The sequence below is a fragment of the Schistocerca gregaria genome, chromosome 6, assembly GCF_023897955.1.
Source record: "Schistocerca gregaria isolate iqSchGreg1 chromosome 6, iqSchGreg1.2, whole genome shotgun sequence".
In the NCBI taxonomy this organism is placed as follows: Eukaryota; Metazoa; Arthropoda; class Insecta; order Orthoptera; family Acrididae; genus Schistocerca; species Schistocerca gregaria.
In genome coordinates, this window is record NC_064925.1 from 268,124,376 (window position 1) to 268,147,612 (window position 23,237).

General features: G+C 43.7%; 1 protein-coding gene across 7 annotated transcripts in view; it reads right to left on the minus strand.

The window, feature by feature from the left end:
* LOC126278330 (proton-coupled amino acid transporter-like protein pathetic) overlaps window positions 1-23,237 on the minus strand; it is a 238,088-nt gene that overhangs the window by 72,596 nt on the left and 142,255 nt on the right. The window contains exon 1 of one of the 7 annotated variants that reach the window (XM_049978354.1): window positions 20,834-20,918. The exons of 5 other annotated variants lie outside the window; for them this stretch is intronic. In XM_049978354.1, the coding sequence (XP_049834311.1) occupies window positions 20,834-20,881 (48 nt within the window). In that variant the 5' untranslated portion in view covers window positions 20,882-20,918. Of the gene's footprint in view, window positions 1-16,294; window positions 16,370-20,833; window positions 20,919-23,237 lie in introns of those variants that run through there. One more of the 7 variants, XM_049978359.1, reaches the window with a different exon arrangement.

Consider the following 23,237-nt stretch of genomic DNA (forward strand, 5'->3'; position numbering starts at 1 on the left):
TTTTTCAACATCTCTTCCTAAACCGCTGGACCGATTTCAACCAAACTTGGTACACATACCCCTTACTGTCAGATAATAATCGCTGTTGAGGTAAGAACCTCCTACCTATCTTAGTTCAAGGGATGTGACGCCCTAAACAGTGAGATGCGTGAAGGACTTCCACATCATCCATGACGTTTAAATTTATTACTTCTTTGCTACCAACTGTATTCGCAACATATTTCGCAGGTAGTATCCACATATATCGTTGAATGTGCCTGTACACATACAAAGCCGCATGACACATAGTTAATGAAATAAGACGACATAAACTGTGGGATGTGCGAAAAAATGCCGCATCATGCATGGGCTTTTAATTCATTTATTCTTTAGTGCTAAAACATTCCTACAGTCGAGTAACTTACGGAAATCCCCGACACATGAAAGCGCTTTCGAGAGCATTCAACTGCCAAGCGCAAACAGCTGTAGGCGAAATCAATAGCTGTCTGTAGAGATATGAAGAGGCGTTGCCAAAGACACGTTTACAAAATCGCTTTGTAGACACGCGAAGCAGCTGTACTTATACATTTGTACATTATGCATATTTCTTTGAACGACTGTTCCACAATTTCAAATGTGTTTTCACGAATACATGGAAATGAAATTTTTTCGATATTACATTACCAACACCACTAATTTATTATTTCTGTTTCTAACAGAAAATTGGCAAAATGAATATCTAGGCAATGTAGGGTTTGTCAGGTAGTAAGTATATAAAAGCCGGAGTGGGAAGGAGCGCCTGGTTCCCGGCAAGAATCTGCCCGGAGGACTTGTGTCGAGGTCCAGTGAGCCGGCCAGTCTGTGGATGGTTTTTAGGCGGTTTTCCCTCTGACTCTTCGAATGCGGTATGGTTCCCCGAATTCTCCCTCAGCTACACTATGTCGGCGATTTCTGTGCAAACAAGTTCTCCACGTACGCGCACACCACCATTACTCTACCACGCAAACATGTGGAGGTTACACTCGTCTGGTGTGAGACGTTCCCTGGGGGGGGGGGGGGAGGGGGGGGGGGGGAGAGAGAGATCCATCGGGGGCCGAACCGCACAATAACCCTGGGTTCGGTGTGGGGCGGCGGAGGGGTGAAGTGGACTGCGGTAGTCGTCGTGGGGTTGTGGACCACTGAGGCTGCGGCAGGGACGGAGCCTCTCCGTCCTTTCTAGGTACCCGGTTAAATACAACACAATACATACAAGTATATAAAAAATCTTAAATGTTTTCGAGAATTCGCAACACGCAAAGTGGCGATCATTTTCTTTTATGGTTAATACTCATGACTTTATACTTTTATTGTAGCAACTAACTTTCTGAAAAGAAAAAATATTCTTTTTTACGTGGGATGCAGCAGATCACAGAGAGTCGCACACTATCATAACAGACGTCACCGTTAGTTGTGATATTCTGCCAAGTAAACATCACACTCTGGGCTGTGCAGGCTGACTTCGTCCGTAGTTTCAGCATCTTTACCGACAACTTGTTTCTCTTCAGACAAGGAGACGCATTACGATATATCGCGATACTTTTTTTTAATAGCACATTACAAGGGACACAACCTTGATGTCTAACTTGGGATAGTGTGTGTGTGTGTGTGTGTGTGTGTGTGTGTGTGTGTGTGTGTTTCACACTTTGAGTTACAGGCACCTGTGAGGGATAGTTGCACCCCACAACCAAAGAGCTCTGGCGGATTCAAGTCTCATGAGACTACGAGCAGAGCAGGGTACAGAAGAGCGGTCGCCAGGAAAACTCCCGCGCTGGGTCTGCTGCACCATGGTCTCTTGCACACGGCACGGAGGCACAAGCAGCCCAATTGGAACTATGCCGCAAGATAAAGTGAGTCATCCGGAGGTCACACCGCAGGCCACTTGCATTTTAAATATTGTACCGCTATCTATCGGCTTTGCTGCTCGATGTGATTGCTTCTCCGGGACAGCAGTGCGATGAATTCGGGAGAAAGGTAGGTATTGCTACTAGCTAGCTAACACAGTTGTCCACGTCGGGTACATCAGCTTACCCTTCAGAGGATGCTGTGGCTAAGAAATACTGTGGTAACTTACAGAATCCGACTTCGAAGCGTATCTAAGATTGAGCCTATGTGATCATTACATTTCACATGCCTACAAATTAGTTAACTCGTCTTGAATAGTGGTGGGGAAATGTGCAATAATTACTCGAAAGTGGGTCAACTCCTTAGCCCAGCTCCCTTGTAAACAATTTTTATAACTGGTTACCGGTTTCGGTAAGCATGGTTATCATCTTCTGATCCCGGTAACTGTTCTCACATGTTTCCTATACCAGTTGTACAAGTACTCTTTCCGAAAACATCTCCAGGTATGTGAGGGTCAAGATGAACGACGCATCGGCAAGTCAAGGTTAACACCAGAGTATGAAGAGTAATTCGCGAAATGCTCGTGTCCTGTACCACACAGTGCCGTGTACTCCATGCTAGCTGCAATAAAGTACACAATAGTGTGTGTTATGTGGCACGAGCATTTTGCGAATTACTCTTTTAACCTTGACTTGCCGATGCACTTTCATCTCGACCCTCACATAACTCGAAATGTTTTTAGAAAGAGTACTTGTGCAACTGGCATGGCAGACCTGTAATAACTTTTAGCCAGAACTGAAGATGATAACCATGCTTACCGAAACCGGTAATCAACAATAAAGGTTGTTTACTTGGCTAAGAAGCTCACCTTATCTCAAGTCCAATTATTTGTACCCATTTATTTGTATGAGTTAGCTAATTCCAGTTGTGGCTCAGTGATGTTGTATATATAGGATACTACTTTTTTCTCATATGAAGTGCACAATTTTTTATTTCTGAACATTTAAAACGCCCACCAATCTATACGCCACTTTGAAATCTTTTCCAGGTCTAACTGAATAATTGTGAGGCTTTTATATCTGACGGTACATCATTATCGGTAACTATATCATTTTCGAAAGGTCTGAGATTGCTATTGTTATTGTCTGCTGGTTTATTACTGTATCAAATGAACAGCATGGTCCGAACACACTTCTTTGGGGCACGCGTAGGTTTCTTCTCCTGTCGCTGACTCTCCGTCCAAAACGTAAGAAGAGTCGTGTTATGTCCACCAAGAAATCTTCGCTTCAATTCAGATTTGGTTTAAGACTCCGTACGATCGTAATTTCACTATTAACGTTGGTGAGGTTCTTCCGGTGAATGGGCCTTGTACAGCATTCCTGTGCTCTCCTGGATAGCGGAAGGTCAAATGAACGATAACTGCTATGCTTAAGGCTTTCTGATTATGACTGAGGAAGGACCGAAGACAGAGGCTTAACGTCTCGTCAACGAGAAGTTCAGATTGAGGAAGTCCAGGGAACGAGACAGGCCATGAGATTTCGGAGGAACCAACCGGTGATTTAAGGAAATCACGGAAAACCTGAATATGAACAGCCTGAAGTGGATTTGATCCGTCGTTCTTTCGAATACTAGCCCAGTGTCCTACCACGGGGCCAGCTCGCTCGGCTGGAGTAATAATTCGTCTCAGAGCAGCAAACGAAAGAAACAGGAGAAGGACCACAAGCGAAATTAGACGAGGATTGTAAAGGAAATCGACCATGGACCTGTTGAGGAAATCGCCCAGGCCTGTGTTTGAAATGATGTATGGAAGCCATCGAAACCTAAATCGAGATTTAAGCCGTGCAACGTCCAAAGACAATGTCCAGTGTCGCAGGACGATCGGTTAGAAGTGAGTTAAAAGTTACACTAGTAACAGTGTGTGTGGCTCCACATGGATTCCAAAGAGTAGTTTAGGTAATAACGGCAACATCATATCACTACAACCAGCCATAAATCGGACCGAAACGCTCCATAAGTGTTCACTCACACAAGGAACACTAATCGATTGTGCTTAAGACAGAACGGTCTGTGTGCGACGAGACGCGCTAAAACTCGGAAGCGACGCAAACACTCTCTCCCATTCAACGAACACTTTGCTCCAATAATACAGTTTTTTAACTTCAAACTCACAACTGCTGTGCCATTATCAACTGATAGCTAAAATCCTTATTTTCAATTAATGTCTGATTTGCGATATATCTTCGGATGACCAGGTGCGTTGACGATCTCCCAAAAAAATGGCTCTGAGCACTATGGGACTTAACTGCTGAGGTCATCAGTCCCCTAGAACTTACAACTACTTAAACCTAACTCACCTAAGAACATCACACACATCCATGCCCGAAGCCGGACTCGAACCTGCACCGTAGCGGTCGCGCGGTTTCAGACTGTAGCGCCTAGAACCGTTCGGCCACATCGGCCGGCGACGATCTCACATTCATGCAGAATATTATGACAGCTGATTGAACGGTCCTCGTCAAGTGGCGCCAGTAGTGATCTCTGGAATGATCCGCAACTGCTCTACAATCTGTGTGGGTGCAATCCAGATAGCCAGCACGCTGAAGACCGATCGCAGCAAAAGAGAAAGAAGACTCCGTCACGCGTCAAAATACTGTGCGTACATTTGAAATCCTTGATCTAATTGGAAAATGGAAAATCGTCGCCTATTTTTGATCACGGTCGGTCGTAATGACCATTTCCGCTAACACAATGCTGTCCCAAAATATGTAGCGTTTTGACGAGAAATGGATACAAGCGGAGCGCTGGCGTTTCATGTGGGCACAGACAGCGTTGCGCTGGCTTCGCGCCTCTATCTCGACCAGCGGCCGTGACCCGCCGTCTCCCCAACTGATCTCTGCTCTTGCTGGTGCGGACACACTTTGCAATTCCGCCAGCTGCTACTGCCTAGTCCCGTTAAATGAACCAAAACTCTTACAGCTCCTCTCTAGACACAGTATACCGATGTCGTTCTAATCCACTCACCACACAAATAACGAGAGCTATCCAGAAAGAAAAAAACGGTTTGGTATATCGCGGCGGTGGGCAAGCTTGCTACACCGGCCACTTAGGTGCCATAACTTTCCTATAGTAAATACGTATCCAGCGGTGGTAGCGTGTGGTCTGTGTCTATGCTACTTTGCTTTCTGTAACGTGCTAAAATGTGTGCTTCCATAGAAAATCCCGTCACTTGTGAGGCGCGATCTGTGATTAGGTTTCTGATGACCAAAAACTTCAAATAAATTGAAACGTAACGCAACCTTTGTGATGTCTACGGAAAAGGAATATTGACAGAAAGCCGACTTAGGCAATGGGGCACGGATTTTAAAAATGACCGTACCAATGATTCGGACCGCAGGGGTACGTTCAGCCTTGTGACTGACGAACTCGTGATGAAACTTCGTGAAAATCGTCGTTTCACGATACGAAAACTTCACGACTGTATCCCAAAACTTCATCCAGTTTGGTGCATTAAACTGTGCCGGAGAAGCTTGGCTGCCACAAATTTTGTGCGAGATGGGTTCCCAAAATCCTAACGGAAGACCACAAAAAAGAGAGACTAACTGCAGCACTGACCTTCCTCGTAGATTATGACAAAACCGACAGCCAAGAAAGAGAGAGAGAGAGAGAGAGAGAGAGAGAGAGAGAGAGAGAGAGAGAGAGAGAGAGAATCACAGATAACGCCCCAGCTCGTATGTCGTTTAAGAGGACATTTCATTACTTTCTCTACCGCTATCTTTACTTACGATAAAGTTTAAGCCAATTAACAGCGAAAAGGAGAGATGTAGTACGAAAAAAAGTACGTCTTCAGCAGCAAAACCAACCACACCTACAATGCACACAACCCGCAATATGAACGAGTCAGCCAGGGTGGCCGATTACTCAGGGGTTCCTACGGTAGGGCTCTTCGCTCCAGAGGCTACACAATGGGGCCGGTTATCCGAAGAAGCCAACAAAACTTTTTTTTAGATCTGCTATTACGTATTTGGCACCTAGCTTTACGCATTTAAACAGTGTTTTCCCCTTTTTCATCGCAATCGACTCCACTCATGACACTGCACAGCCATTAGAAGGCTGTTTCCGGGTTGTAATGGAGAAATCATTTTGGATTGGAGGCTACACTGCCATCGACGTAAAAAGGTATGGTGAGAAGTTCACTCCGTGCACACTGTCGTCTAAGAGCGAGAGTGACTTTCCTTGCGAAAATAGTTTCTGGGTAGATGTTTTATTTGCACCGATAAAGTTTTTGTGTTACTAACGTTGATACATGAGGTGATACTCTGTGGTTACTAATTATTGATGTCTCATGTGCAAGATTGTAAGACTTCCAGCCGCTGCTCTCATTTTGGTATTCCCTACCGAGCACATCTGATGTGGAATACTATGCTAACTTGTGGTTTCGTCCATGGCTTCTTTTTATTTCTGAGACGATGAAACTGTTTGAGTAACGAGGAAAATCTTTGGAGCATATTTGTTTATCCTTAATTTCCAACGCGAACAAAACCATATATCTTAATCTCTCAAGTATGGTTGCCGCCAGTGGTGACAACACATTTTTCGAGACAAAAAATCTTTGCTATCTAAAATGACACGTTTGTCAGACTAGCCACTATGTGTCAATCTCCACATCGTGTCCACTGAGGCATCTTCTTTTGTAACTTAGAAAAATGACATCATTGTTGCGGCAACCGCAAAGTTATACGTTATAATCATAAAAATCTTCTAATTCAGATTATCTTTTCTATTGTTGCAAATTACGCTGGAGCGCAATTTTATGGAAGTATCAGCGAATAAAAACAAAAATCAGAGACCTTCGCAGATTGTCAGTTCTGTTCGTTTAAAAACTGTGTTCGTAAAATGTCGACTTGCACTTTGTTGACCCGATGACAGAAGGGCTAAAAGCGTACAAAACAACCTTACATAGAAACTGAATAGCATGTTGCTCCTATGTATATCAAATGATTGCATTTGATTAGTACAGTAAAAATTTGAAACTGGAGAATTCACGGCGAAGAACTTCGAACGTTGTCGATGCATTTTTATCTGAATCAAGGTATTTAGACGTCATGGTTTGACTGAGATAGTGCAACTGCCTCAAATGGCTTTTTACAAAAACTGATGTCAAAATCTAAGTTGAGCAGTGCTTTCGTATCAGGCTTGGTGGGAACAGTTGATGGATGTTTTTGCCAGCAAAACCTGTGGTCTTTGTGAATAGAAGATGGTTCTGACTTCCAATGAATGTTATTACCATCAGGCATAATTTCTAGACTGAAAATCAAAAGCGAAAACTTGAATAAGGCGATGAGGGCTGACCCAAGAAAAATGACTGGTATGAAAAGAACCAGATAATTTCAGGCAAAGGAGTGCTTGCACTCTATCTCAGGCTGATTAATACAGCGTAGAACTCAACAAGCATTAGACCACTAAGTTCTCGACGACTCTCGTAATGAACCCTCCCAACTCTTGACGATCTCTTAAAAATGAAATCACACGATGAGATACCCAATGAGTGAGACGGGCATGTGTAAAAGCTTTTGTCTGTGTCGGATTGAGAGTAATCGATCGACACGGCATGTGCTCGTCCCGGAACTGTCCGACATTCGCATAAAAACTTAGTGCAGGCCAGCCTTGCTGTCGTATGAGCGCCTTCTTCTACCCCTCCACCTTGGCTCTCGACTCCTCAGGCGTTCCAAAATATCCAAGTGTACATGCCCTCTGGTTCTTCTCTAGGTGAACAGGAATTAGCTAACATATGAGCGACCATTTTCTTTTTTCTTTTAAATATAAAGGGCAGTGTGTGATGTTTGGGGAACGAGTGTGGCAGAAACGGCGCGACCTGTTAGATGTCCGTGAGCTGTCATCAGCAGAGCTTATCGAGAGTGGACGGCTAATAGTGACGCCGCTAGTAGGCGACAAGGCGGTGGGCGTCCTTGCACAAACCAAGGGCGAGGACGGCCAGAACGAGGCTGGCCTGCCCTGTAAAGGAGAACAGGAGGCATTCTGTGTCACCACGGACATTACGCTGGGGAACAGCAAATTTTGCGGAGCCCATCATTTAAGTCACTTTATCTTAGAACCTGATTTGTAACAGACGATATCGTAGTAGTAGTAATAGTAGTAGCAGCAACAATAGTTTTAATCATCCGTGGATCTGTTTTACAGAGATAATGGACATGTTATGGTATTACAGTTTTGTTGTTGTTGTTGTTTTCAGTCCGAAGACTGGTCTGATGCACCCTTCCATGGTACTTTATCCTGTGCAAGCTTGTTGGTCTTCGAATAACAACTTGTATCCTTCTGAATCTGCTTAGTCTCCTCCTACGATTATCACCCCCGCCCCACGCCCTTGAAAGGTGGCTACAATGAGTCACAGCGCCAGAGATTGCGCCGCAAGATTATTATTGCGCCGCCTCCACTGAGCGCAGTATTAGTTCAGAGGATGTCGAAAGCAGTCGTTGTTCTGTTAGGCGAGAGAGTAGACGATCTGAGTGTTGACTGAAATGTTGTACTGTTCGGTTGGTGTACTGTACAGATGGAAAAAGATGCAATTGTCAGAATATATTTGAGAAAGGAGATGGGCTTTTGATTTATGATCCTGGTATAATGGAATATTTTCGTCAATATATAATGAGGTAAAAAGGTATTACAGTCTTCTTTAATAACAATCCCTCTTGCTCACAGGCACAGTCAACAAAGCACCTGGCTCGTGTTGATTTATTAGACTTGTAATTCTGGCTTCTATGTGCAATTATAGTATTTCTGTTTTTTCAATTAGTTCATTGTAAATGGTGTTTAAAATATTTTGTCGTATTGAGAAAGAACCGGGCCAGATACATGTACGTTGAGTCACACTACCACACACAGAACAGTTACACTTGTGCTTTGTTCTTTCGTAGTTTTTATAGTTGCAGGGGACTTAATTAATCAATTGTGTTAATGGAAATTCCTTGTCATTCTTTATTTTTATTTTATGCAGTCAGATTGCGTGCTAATAGTAGTCAGGGCCAACCGGTTACGAGACTTCGTAACCGGTCACACATCTAGTAAAATTATTGCAATTATTCATTAATATTAGTCTTTTCTTTTTAATTAAGCCTCCTTGCACACTTCACTCCTATGCTAAATTTATCATTCCTTGATGTCTCAGAATGTATGAGAACAACCGATCCCTTGTTCTAGCCACGGTGTGCCAAAAATTTCTTCTCTCTCCAATTCTGTTCAGTACCTCCATATTAGTTACGTAATCTACCCATTTAACCTTCGTGTTCTCCTGTGGCAGCACCTAAAAACTTACAGTTTCAGAAGAAAAAATTGACTATCTATGTAGGCGTGTATAAACAGGTCTAGCTGGACAAGAATTAGACAGATAAATGACCATGGGCTTACTGTGGGAACTTTTACGACATTTGCCTGAAGTGATTTCGGGAAACCACGGAAAATCTGGATGGAGATCGCTTTCTCCATCCTCCAGAATACAAGGCCAGTCTATTTAAAACAGCGCAACTTCATCCAGTTTCTCCCTAGTCACTTACTGTTTTGCAACAAAGTTAATAATGTAAAGAGATAGTGCTGTATTGTTCATTCATTTACTTAATACGTGCTTTTCAAAACCCATTTTAATAAGTTAGGTTTTGCAAGCTCTTTTACATTTTTAGGCAATTCAACTTAAAATTATTATCGCTTGATATTTTTGTTGTGCATAACTGGTTGATAATGGACAATTTAATACTCCAGCTTGATTGTTTCTTCACTGTATACACGTTTCGACTTCAACACATCATAACAATGTGTCAGACTGATTTCATGAAATGTTGAAACTGGTGTATGGCGATAATGATGTAACTCTGAAGAGTGTTCACAAGTGGTATGAAAGATTTAAAATTGGAAATGAGTCAGTAGAAGAAGAGCTAAGTTTGGGACGTTCATTGACCTCAAAACCAGAAGAAAATATGCAAGAATTGGCAGAAATTGTTCGTTTCAATAGGCGAGTAACTATTCGAGAGCTTATTGAAGAATTTAGCCAAACCTATATTTGCAAATGAGGCGAGTGAGTGAAAAAATTGTTCAAAAACTTCTTAGTTATGAAAACAAGGAAAATATTTATTCATTTTTCACGGAGTTCAAAGAGCGTCTTCATTGAGATCATGACCAAAGTTGTGACTGGAAATGAAACTTGGGTTTAAGGGTATGACCCTGGAACGAAAATTCAGAGCTCCCAACGGAAAATCAGTGAATCCCGCCCCCCACCAAGGCACGTCAGTCAAAATCGAATACAAATTCACGCTCATTTTTTCCGATATTAAGGGCAGAGTGTGATCAGATTTCGTTCCAAAGCGAACAACTGTAAACGCCGAATTTCACGAGAGCGTCTGCAGCGTTTGCGAAACAATGCACGAACAAAGAGCTCAGAAAAGTGGAACAATGGCTTCCTTCGTCATCACGACAAAACGCCGTACCACACTTCGCTTTTGATTCGTGGGTTTCTGGCCGGAAAAAGTGTTCCTGTCTGTCCGCATCCGTCTTACGCAGCAGATTTAACACCATTCCACTTCTGGCTCTTCCTAAAAATTATCACCGGGTACAAGAAAACGTTTTGACACCATTCCTGACTTTGAGGAGGTGACGACAGGGCCGCTGAACAACCTTCCACAAGAAACCTTCCAGAAATACTCACTGTCGTGGAATCGGCATTGGAACAACTGTACTGTTAGACAAGTACCTTGAAGGAGACTAAAATCAAATTCCATGTAAGCACAATACTTTGTTTCTAGAAAAATTATTCACCGTATATATATATATACACACTCCGTTCTGTGATACAAAGATAATCACTGGGAAATGGACCCACTGTGAGTTCACAGTGTCAAAGATGGATTTACTTTGCTCTGAGTCTTCTCAGGTCCAATGTTTAGGTGCCAAGGCTTTTTCTGTTTTCTTTGGCACCATGTTGTTCAGACAACACTGTTGGTTTGTGGAACAGGTGACAAGAGACAGCTTATCTGAGAAGAGGGGGGCGTTCACACCAACTTTCGCTTTAGATCATTGATGCGACTACTGTCGATGTTGGTTTGATGTGCCTGAGTAGCAGTGTCGAGTACAGAGGGTTTTTGATTACGAAAGGGGTAAAACACAGGGCGGAAAAGATATTTACAACTTATACGTCAACAAGACGGCAGTTACAAGAGTCGAGAGGCACGCAAGTGAAACGTGGTATGGAAGGGAGTGAGACAGGCTTGTGTCCTATCCCTGATGTTATTAAATCTGAACAGTGAGCAAGCAGTAAAGGAAATCAAAGAAAAACTTGGAGAAAGAACTGCAGTTCAGGGTAAAGAAATAAAAACCTTACGGTTTGCCCACGACATCGTACATCTTTCATCAAAAGGCTCTGAAGAGCTGCTGAATGGAATGGACTTTGTCTTGAGAGGAGGACATCATCAAAAGCAAAACAAGGGTAACGGAACGTAGTCCTATTAAATCAGGCGATGCTGAGGGAGTAGATAAGGAAACGAGACACCAAAACTAGAAGATGAGTTTTGTTATTTGCGCAGTAAAACAACTGATGATCGTTAGCGCCAAGAAACCCATTTCTGAAGACGAGAAAAATGTAAACATCGAATATACACTGCAGTGTCGGGAACTCTTTTCTGGAGGTATTTTTATGGAGTGTAGCCTTTTATGGAAGTGAAATGTGGACGATTAACATTCCAAACAAGAAGAGAATAAAAGCTTTTGAAATGTGGTGCAGGAGGAGAGCGCTGAAGATTAGATGAGTAGACCATGTAACTAATGAAGTTAAAACTGGGAAGAAAAATGTGTGATTAACTTCTTTAAAAGAAGGGATCAGTTGATAGGCCACAGTGTGCGACATCAAGGAATCATCAAATCATTCGAGGAATGAAGTGCGGACAGAAAAGTAGAGGAAACCAAAAGATGAACACAGTAGGCAGGTTCAGAAGTATGTAGGGTGCAGGAATGAAATAGCTTTACACAAGACACAGCAGCATGGAAAGCTACATGAAACCAGTCTTCGGACTAAAGACCACAAAAATAACAATAACACTAACACTTCACTTAGTTTGGTAAGGGATGCCCGATATTCTCACAATAAGAATTGTTCCGTTGCTGGATACGTACCTGTGGCATTAACACTTCCGTGTGCACCTATAAACAGAGCGTGTTGTCAACTTCAAGCTAGCGTTTAGCTGAGTTAATTAGATGAAAACCTTGGACAAACCACTGCCACATTAACATTACAAGTAGTTAACTTTTGATATCTTGGCAAGTGCAACATGCAAACTTTCAATTTATGGGAGGAATATCTCGGCCATTCAATGCAGCAACTACTATCTAGATTTAGTCGAGGAAATAGAATGACATGTCAGGAAACATTCAATATTTTGTGAATGATTTTATGACACATACATAAAATTCGGGGTAGGAAGTTAAGTAAAGAAATACGGAATATAAACCTCACATCGGAGTTTTCACGAAAGCGACAGAGGGGTGCTAAACCAAATCAATATAAACTGCAGAAATTTGAAAAGTTAAAACATCTATTGATGTACTTATAAAATAAAATCATTGAATAGAAAGGACATACGGCAAAGTTTAAATATCCAACTCCACGCGTAAAATTAAAATGTCCAAATGCGAGAGCTCTTAGTTGAATCTAACACAGACACTGAAAAACAAGAAGTATAAGAATAATACCTGTAACGATATAGAGACCTTTTTTAAAGTGGGAAGTGATGTGAAATATTACGAATCACGTGAAACATACTGAATGTAATATAAACGTCAGGAATTATTTTTTGTGTATCTTTACAGGTTTTATGAGAGTAGATTAACGAACAGGTAATGGAAAAGAATTCAACAAGAGCTTAGCTCACAGGTATAAGATGTCCAGTGGAAAGATAGTAAGCTCAAGAATCGGAAATAACAAAATATCCGTAGCCAAATGGTTAGTGCAGCTGCCTTCCGCCTGGACGGACCTGGGTTCGATTCCTGGTACGTCCTCGGACTTTTTTTTCTAAGGTAGCGAGGTCTGGAGTTGAGCCCACTCTGCCGCGTGAGACCAGATGAAAAATGCTTGAATAAAGAACCAGCGGCATCATCAGAATGCTGGCATAACGGATGAAGGGATTGGCAGCATTTTGATCACATTCCCCACGAACATAATTCGCTCATCCTACTGCCTTTTAGCCAGTAGTCAGCGAGTCGGAAGAGGCCTAAGGTCTAACACGTGAGTGATGTTCATGTTTTACACATTTATTGTAATAAACCAACACAAGCTGCTGATATTTTTATTTGTTTTTATTGTTCTACAATTGGTTTCAACCTTGAAGTCATCATCTGGCATTACTTTTAAATTTTTTATCTTGAGTATCACACGTCCACAGTTTTAAAGTGTAATCCACGTTTATTGACCACTGTTCATTTATGTGGACATGGCGTACGCCACGACATCGTCGGGTTTGGAAAACAGTTCAAGTACGAGTTCCAAATTTGACGCCAGTGGCACATACATACAGAGTGATAAATAATCCTGAATTACATTTTAAAATTCAACAGAAACTTTTTGTAAAGTTTTCCCAGATGATAACCTTCGTCGAAACCAGTTGTAAAACATAAAAATATGAGAAAAAATTCAGCAGCTTGCGTTTGTCTTTTATAACAAAATGTCTTTGTGAAAGCTTTGCAACACGGTTTTACGAGTATAATAGATTGTACTTTAAAAATCGAAAAAACTAATAAATAAAAATAAAAATGTGTGAGAGAATACAAGGGCAAAACATTATGAGAAGAGTAACGGCAACATTGGCGAAAAATAAATCGGAAACATGAGAACATATGAAAGCGCTTTATAAAAACGGCCAACACAAACATTGGAAATGTGTAACCTCGAACGTTATGGTTCAAATGGCTCTGAGCACTATGGGACTTAACATCTGAGGTCATCAGTCCCCTAGAACTTAGAACTACTTTAACCTAGTAACATCACACACATCTATGCCCGAGGCAGGATTCGAACCTGCGGTCGTAGCGATCGCGCCGTTCCAGACTGTAGCGCCTAGAACCGCTAGGCCACCGCGGCCGGCTCGAACGTTATGAGCAGCACGAAAAGGTGCTTACAATATAAACATCTCATCCGAAAAACAGTGATACAGGCCACTGGCATGCAAAACAGCGGAAACTTTGAGGAACTTTGATAAAGCAAACAGCCAAAATACGGATATAATAAGATAAAAAAATACGTATTTCAGCCTCGTGACTTAATGTTACATTTCCCTCTGTTTAAAATAACTACACTATTTCAACAAAAATTACTTTACTGACCTAATAATGCACAACAGCTATTCAGTCTTCAAAGTTCAGCTATGGGATTTGAATGAAGCCGTCGAAGCAAAATTGAACAGAACAATTTCTATACACTTTTTCAAACTCAACATCACTTCCACATTCAATCAGTCCCATATCAACAGCGCACCAATTACATTTTCTAACGATGATAATAGTATTTCGTTGTTATAACCTTCCTTTTGCCAAGCGTATTGTCAACGTAGGCTTTTACTTGCGATTTTTCAGATTGCAGTGTTACAAAATCAACGATCCATCTCATGTGGAGCCTGTATTGCCTGTAAAAGCGCACCTCAAGAGTAAGGCAATGTTTTGCTGTCTTCGGTATTTTCTTTTTGGTCCTATTATATCGATTCCCAGTTTCTTCGTGTTACCAGTTACTCTCTTAGCCGCTGAATAGGTGATCACCCAAATGTCTATCGTGATAAGACGCGCGATTTTGCAGTTTTTTCCATTAAACACTGCTTTTTTGCTTCGCCTAGTGTCAGATGTAGGGCTATCGCTTCTTTATATTCTACGCATGTTTTCGTACGGCTCTGAGCATTCGAGGTCACGCATTCCTCTTTTAATTAAGAAACTGAAGAGACAATGTAAGTGTTTTTCGTATTATCCAGGTAGAACTATAAAAAGACAGTTTGTTGGCTCCTTGTGTCCACCTGCATTGCATAGAAAAATTAAGAGTTCTGTATAAACCAAATTTCGACTTACCAGATCTACCTTCTCACAGACAACCTTATAACGAGGATATTGCATTTTCTATTCCAAAGAATCTACACTGACTGAAAAAAAATCGCAACATCAGGAAGGAGTTGTGCCGCATAAACGAAAGTCTGTAGGCGTGTTTCTACTTCTGAAAGATGATGTCTACTCAAATTTCGTGCCAGTCACATTACAGTAGCGCCAGTAACGAGGATGAAAATGAGATTTGTTTAAATACACGCTTAACGGTCGTGACCGTTAGTTACCTGTGAGATTGGAAGTGGTGAGTTGATGTTACTCAAGAATGCCTTTAAGGTGACAAAGGCGCTATGACCATAACCTCAGTAACTTTGAACGAGGTCGTGTCACAGGACTACGAGAAGCTCGATGTTTCTTTTGCGATACTGCAGAAAGACTTGGCAGGATTGTAGCCGGTGTACATGATTGCTGGCAGCGGCTGTCACAAGAAGGACGGACTCTACCGAGAGGGAAGACCACTGTGTTCGGTGTATGGCTGTCGTGCATCGTACTTCATCTGCAGCAGCAATCTGAGTAGCAGCTGGCAGCGCAGCGACACAATGAACTGTTAAAAATAGCGAGACATCCCTACAGAGTGCACTCCACTGACTCCAAAAAACAGTCATTTGCAACCTCAGTTGTGTCAAGCGAGAGCTCATTGGAGGGCAGGGTGGCGGTCTGTTGTGTTTCCTGGAGAAAGCTGGTTCGCTTCGGTGCCCGTGATGGTTAGAAGGAACCGAGTTGAGGGTCTGCAACCAGTCAGAGTGCTAGACACGATGGGCCTACACCTGTAATTATGGTCTGGGATGTGGTTTCATATGACATCAGGAACACTATCGTGGTTATACCAAGTATCCAGATTACAAATTTGTACGCCAGTCTGGTGATTCGACCTGTTGTGCTGCCATTCATGAACAGCACTCCAGGTTGTATTCTCCAACAGGATAACGATCGCCCACATACCGCTGCTCCACAGAGTGCCTACATGTTGCCTTGGCCTGCTCGATCATCAGACCTGTCCCCAATCGAGCACATAAGAGGCATCATCTGACGACAACTCCATCGCCATCCATAACCAGCATTAACCGTCCCTCTACTGCCCGACCGAGTGCAACAGACACGGAACTTCATGCCACAAACCGATATCCAGCGCCTGTACAACACGACTCGCACACGTTTGCATGCTTGCATTCAACAATACGGCGGTTACACCTGTTATTAATGTATCAGCATTTAAAATTTTCAATGGATTATCTCACACTTACATTAATCAGTGACCTTGCAATTTAAATCTCTTACATATGTTATCTGGCAACGGCCTTACCGCAGTGGATACACCGGTTCCCGTGGGATCACCGAAGTTAAGCGCTGTCGGGCGTGGTTGGCACTTGGATGGATGACCATCCGGGCCGCCATTTTTTGGGGTGCACTCAGCCTCGTGATGCCAACTGAGGAGCTACTCGACCGAATAGTAGCGACTTCGGTCAAGAATACCATCAAAACGACCGGGAGAGCGGTGTGCTGACCCCACGCCCCTCCTATCCGCATCCTCCCCTGAGGATGACGCGGCGGTCGAATGGTCCCGGTAGGCCAGCCGTGACCTGGACAAACGTATTCCAGAAATTTCATGTTTTCGTGTTACGATTTTTTTCCCGTCAGTGTGGGTGGGGAAATATTGTACCGCCAGCAGCGATTACCGGGTGCTGCAGCGAGCGCTTTGAGGCCCAGAGAAAGACAGTTGTTGCCAGGCGGTCGAAATGCTTGACAGCGACGACGCAAACATGTGGCCTGGCGCAGCGTGGCGTTATCTCGCAGACCAGCCCGACCTCAGCTGCGCTCCCGCGGCACGCCAACTTTCGCAAGCGTGCTCCCGCTGGCTGTTTTACTCTGCGTTGAATGCTGCCGTGTTCCCTAGCATCAGGAATCTGTAATAACGCTTTGAGTAGGAGGCGTCAATGCCTTTCTGTATCGCCTTATGGCGTCAGATGTAACTACCGCTGTTCTCTGGACAGTGTGTCTTGCCCATAACGTACAAATCAATATCCTACGAATCCGACACAATCTTATCTACCTGCGGGTTTCTGTCTCCAGTTAGACGAAGAGTTCCTAACAATAAAGGTGTCTGTGAACTTCTGAACAATTTGTATAAAATTTTCTCTGTGTTTGACGGAGTCTGAACACAGGAAAAATTTCATGTAAGGACGCCACCGCAAAAAACTTCAATGCCATTAAGTACGATTTCAGCCATCAGTAAACATAAACATATGATATTACCACTATATGTAAGAGGCAATTTCCGAAGTTGGCAAATGTTTGCAAAACACGTATATGGTAGTATATCATTACGACTGTATACAGAATATGCTAAAGATCTTCCTCTTTTCTTAGATGATCATGATGTTTGGTTTGTGGGGCGCTCAACTGCGCGGTTATCAGCGCCCGTACAAATTCCCAATCTTTTCTCAGCCCACTCTTGTCACTTGAATGAATGATGAAATGATGAGGACAACACAAACACCCAGTCATCTCGAGGCACGTGAAAATCCCTGACTCCGCCGGGAATAGAACCCGGGACCCCGTGCTCGGGAAGCGAGAACGCGATCGCGAGACCGGACTCTTTTCTTAGAATCAGTGAAGTGCTGAAGGAACGAAATATTCCTACCGATTCGAAAAAAGCGCAGGCCACTCTCATTTTCAAGAAGATTCGACGAACAGATGCACAAAACTATATGCTGGTATCTCTGACGTCTGACTATTGCAGAATACCGGAACGTATTTTACGCTCGCGTATTATGACGTTTCTGGAGATCGATATTCTCCTCTGTAGGAATCAATATGTGCTCAAGTTGCGAGTGGATCAAGAAACTGAATAGTATCGGTACAAAGTACCCTCCGCCACGCATTCTACAAAGGCTTGCGGGGTGTTTCTGTACGACGTGTATTTTCAAAAATTTATAAGAATTTACTTTTATATCAAAGCATGGACTTCAATATACATTTCAACACAATTTCCAGCTATATTAAGGCACTTATTGTTCGTGTTAGCAGCTTCTGAAATCTGTCCTCATAAAAATATGGTGCCCGATGTTTTAACCAGTCCTGTTCTGACGATTTGAAATTCTGATCCTCCTCGCAGCACTGCCCGATTATGTGCCTCTTCAAGTGCAAGAACTAATGATGGCCACTAGATATTAGGTCAGCGCTACATGGAGGTTGATCGTTTCCAACCATACGACACGATGGTTATGCATTTGGTTAATGAACTAAATGCTCAAAATGAAGAATTTACTTGAGACTTCCTGGTCGTCACTTTCGAATATAATGTGAAATCATGCGGTGGGGTAGACATACTAGTGTTCCCTCATTCGGAGAATTTGCACCCAAACAGGTGTCCCAACTCGAGAGTCAAAGAGACCGAGCCGCCCTGTGGGGAAAGGCTGCATCAACGGTTCGTTCCCTCCTGCTGTCACGTTGGCCACTGGGAACTGCAGACGCACACTGCAGTGCGGTGTCCGAGGCAGCTCCATTCGACAGCTAAACTCTGATGCCTTCACTTCGCAGACATTAGTGTTGCGGAAGTTATCGCCATTTTGCAACTGATGTGTTCTCTCTAATCACCTTGGGAGCGGCCGCGAGTTAGGCTGTACATGGAGATCATGATTCGCGTTCGGAAGCTTGCAACAGTCTCACTGGCTGCTACCGACCAATTACACACTTGCGACGTCATAAACTGCAGTGAGGTAAGTTTTGTCGTTCGGCCTCTGCTGCTGCTTTCGTCATGCGGATCTCATGGCTAGCATCTTATTCTCTCGTTCAACCATTCCTCGCTCTCTATGTACTGGACTGAATCTTGTTTAACGTCAGTGTGTTTTGATGTATTTTCTTCTTAATAATCCTTGTCCGACAGCAAGATGACTTCGTGCCAAGTGACTCAGATTTGCGAGTGCATGCTAGAAAACTTGTGACAGTCTACTACTCTTTCCTGCGTTTTACTGCAATACATATGCCTATTTTATCATATTTACTGACTACCACGTTCTGTAATTTTTCTACTGTCCCTTTGCCGAGAGAAGTAGTCCCGACATAGAGAACTAGTCAGTCACCTTTACGGTCCAAGGGACCGTAGATCAAGAGGTAAGAGCAACTTTCTGGGTGAGAGGTAAAGGCGATAGACAGAACATCATAATGCATCAGTCAATCAGTTCAAACAACAGCCCAGCGTTTACATGCAGCATAAAATAATCTGAAGAGAAACAACTGATAAGGACGTCCATATATTAGATTCCGATCAAGATACACGGCCATTAAAATTGCTAAACCAAGAAGAAACGCAGATGATAAACGAGTATTCACTGGACAAATTTATTATACTAGAACTGACATGTGATTACATTTTCACGCAATTTGGGTGCATAGATCCTGAGAAATCAGTACCCAGAACAACCACGTCTGGCCCTAATAACGGCCTTGATACGCCTGGGCATAGAGTCAAACAGAGCTTGGATGGCGCCCATGCAGCTTCAACACGATACCACAGTTCATTAAGAGTAGAGACTGGCGTATTGTGACGAGCCAGTTGCTCGGCCACCATTGACCATGTGCTGGCCAGGGCAGCAGTCGGACATTTTCTGTATCCAGAAAGGCCTGTAGAGGGCCTGCCACATGCAGTCGTGCATTATCCTGCTGAAATGTAGGGTTTCGCAGGGATCGAATGAGGGGTAGAGCCACAGGTCGTAACACATCTGAAATGTAGCATCCACTGTTCAAAGTGAGGTCAATGCGAACAGTAGGTGACCGAGACGTGTAACCAATGTCACCCCATACCATCACGCCAGGTGATATGCGGTATGGCGATGACGAATACAAGCTTCCAATGTGCGATCACCGCGATGACGCCAAACACGGATGCGACCATCATGATGCTGTAAACAGAACCTGTATTGATCCGAAAAATGACGTTTTGCCATTCGTGCACCCAGGTTCGTCGTTGAGTACACCATCGCAGGCGCTCCTGTCTGTGATGCAGAGTCAAGGGTAACCGTAGCCATGGTCTCCGAGCTGACAGATCGTTGTTGTCTTGAAAACGTCCGTATCTGTTGACTAATGGATCGAGACGTGGATGCACGACCCGTTACAGTCATGCGGATAAGATGCCTGTCATCTCGACTGCTACTGATACGAGGCCGTTGGGCTCCAGCACGGCATTCCGTATCACGCTCCTGAACCTACTGATTCCATTTCTGCTACCAGTCACTGACTACCAACCAACGCGAGCACCTATGTCGCGATACGATAAACCTCAATCGCGATAGGTTACAATCCGACCTTTATCAAAGTCGGAAACGTGATGGTACGCATTTCTCCTCTCTACACGAGGCATCACAACAACGTTTCACCAGGCATCGCCCGTGAACTGCTGTTTGTGTATGAGAAATCGATTGGAAACTTTCCTCATGTCAGCACGTTGTAGGTGTCGCCGCCGACGTCAACCTTGTGTGAATGCTCTGAAAAGCTAATCATTTGCATATCAAAGCATCTTCTTCCTGTCGGTTAAATTTCGCGTACGTAGCACGTCATCTTCGTGGTGTAGCAATTTTAATGACCAGTAGTGCAGAAAGCAAAGAAGTGAAATAATGAAGACAGTAATAAGGAGGACGATATATTAGACTTCTGATCGAAAGAGAAAGCAAAGAAGTGAAATAATGAAGAGATTCTGCGGAGAGAGGAAATGCAAGGTCGAGAAGCCGTAAGTTCCCGGCAGTCCGTAGTCGGCCGCACACGTAAGGAAAAAAAAGCTTCCCTCTGCAGTACCGTCTGAAGTTTGACAAGCTCGTGGAATGTCTGAGGAGCACTGCTCACTCACCAGCCGACGCCTCGATGTCTCCCTGTCACCGAGCACGAGCCGCCGCATCGCCGCGAGACCGACAGGTGCCGCTATGTCGGGCGACGTCTGCCACGAGTTTGTGCTCAGGCAGCCCGCATGTGCTCTCCGTGACGCGCGTCTTATCTGATGTCGTCCCCACCAACGTCGATACAGGTGATCACCAATTTGCGTCAGCAATGTTCGGAAACGTGACAAGCGCGCTAACGTGAATTAACTTTGATGTTGTTTAGCAACTGCTAGTTGCTGGACCCTTGTACTTGGTTCAAATGGCTCTGAGCACTATGCGACTTAACATCTGTGGTCATCCGTCGCCTAGAACTTAGAACTACTTAAACCTAACTAACCTAAGGACATCACACACATCCATGCCCGAGGCAGGATTCGAACCTGCGACCGTAGCAGTCGCGCGGTTCCGGACTGAGCGCCTAGAACCGTGAGACCAGCACGGCCGGCTACCCTTGTACTCTCTTCACGCACACAACAACAACAAAGAAAGTTTCAGAATAACTGTGAAACAACTGGCGCCGGCCACAGTGATCGAGCGGTTCTAGGAGCTTCAGTCCGGAACAGCGCTGCTACAACGGTCGCAGGTTCGAATCTTGCCTCGGGCATGGATGTGTGTGATGCCCTTAAGTTAGCTACTTTTAAGTAGTTCTAAGTATAGGGGACTGTTGAACTCAGATGTTAAGTCCCACAGTGCTCAGAGCCATTTGAACCATTTCTTGAACGAGCGGGTTGAGGAACCGTCCGTTAACAGACGGCAGCTGACGGCGCAGCGATAATACAACGGATATCTAAGAATCCCCGCATATGGCATTCAAAAATTGATGTTGTAAATTGATATTGCTAAAAAGTTCAGTTCACGTTCGTTCTATATAGAGGCAAAATATATCTGAGCCACAGACTTTTGTAATACTAATTAATATCGAATCTAATTCAAGTTTACGTAGATAGGGAACACAAACTAGGGGAGGGAGAGGGGGGGGGCAAAAAACACGAAGGAATTATCCGACTCTGTAGGAATCAACATGGATTCCGGAAACAGCGATCGTGTGAGACCCAACTCGCTTTATTTGTTCATGAGACCCAGAAAATATTAGATACAGGCTCCCAGGTAGATGCTATTTTTCTTGACTTCCGGAAGGCGTTCGTTACAGTTCCGCACTGTCGCCTGATAAACAAAGTAAGAGCCTACGGAATATCAGACCAGCTGTGTGGCTGGATTGAAGAGCTTTTAGCAAACAGAACACAGCATGTTGTTATCAATGGAGAGACGTCTACAGACGTTAAAGTAACCTCTGGTGTGCCACAGGGGAGTGTTATGGGACCATTGCTTTTCACAATATATATAAATGACCTAGTAGATAGTGTCGGAAGTTCCATGCGGCTTTTCGCGGATGATGCTGTAGTATACAGAGAAGTTGCAGCATTAGAAAAGTGTAGCGAAATGCAGGAAGATCTGCAGCGGATAGGCACTTGGTGCAGGGAGTGGCAACTGACCCTTAACATAGACAAATGTAATGTATTGCGAATACATAGAAAGAAGGATCCTTTATTGTATCATTATATGATAGCGGAACAAACACTGGTAGCAATTACTTCTGTAAAATATCTGGGAGTATGCGTGCGGAACGATTTGAAGTGGAATGATCATATAAAATTAATTGTTGGTAAGGCGGGTACCAGGTTGAGATTCATTGGGAGAGTCCTTAGAAAATGTAGTCCATCAACAAAGGAGGTGGCTTACAAAGCACTCGTTCGACCTATACTTGAGTATTGCTCATCAGTGTGTGATCCGTACCAGATCGGGTTGACGGAAGAGATAGAGAAGATCCAAAGAAGAGCGGCGCGTTTCGTCACAGGGTTATTTGGTAACCGTGATAGCGTTACGGAGATGTTTAACAAACTCAAGTGGAAAATTCTGCAAGAGAGGCGCTCTGCATCGCGGTGTAGCTTGCTCGCCAGGTTTCGAGAGGGTGCGTTTCTGGATGAGGTATCGAATATATTGCTTCCCCCTACTTATACCTCCCGAAGAGATCACGAATGTAAAATTAGAGAGATTAGAGCGCGCACGGAGGCTTTCAGACAGTCGTTCTTCCCGCGAACCATACGAGACTGGAACAGGAAAGAGAGGTAATGACAGTGGCACGTAAAGTGCCCTCCGCCACACACCGTTGGGTGGCTTGCGGAGTATAAATGTAGATGTAGATGTAGATGTAGAAGTCGGTAGACAAGACGTACTTGTACAAGCAGAAAAATTGGATGATTAATTCAGGAGAAAGAGCTTCACAAACTGAAAATGTCAACAACGCTTTGCTGCACCTCTGCCACTAATGCAAGGAATTATTCAGCTTGGCATTGATTGATAGTTTTTGAATATCCT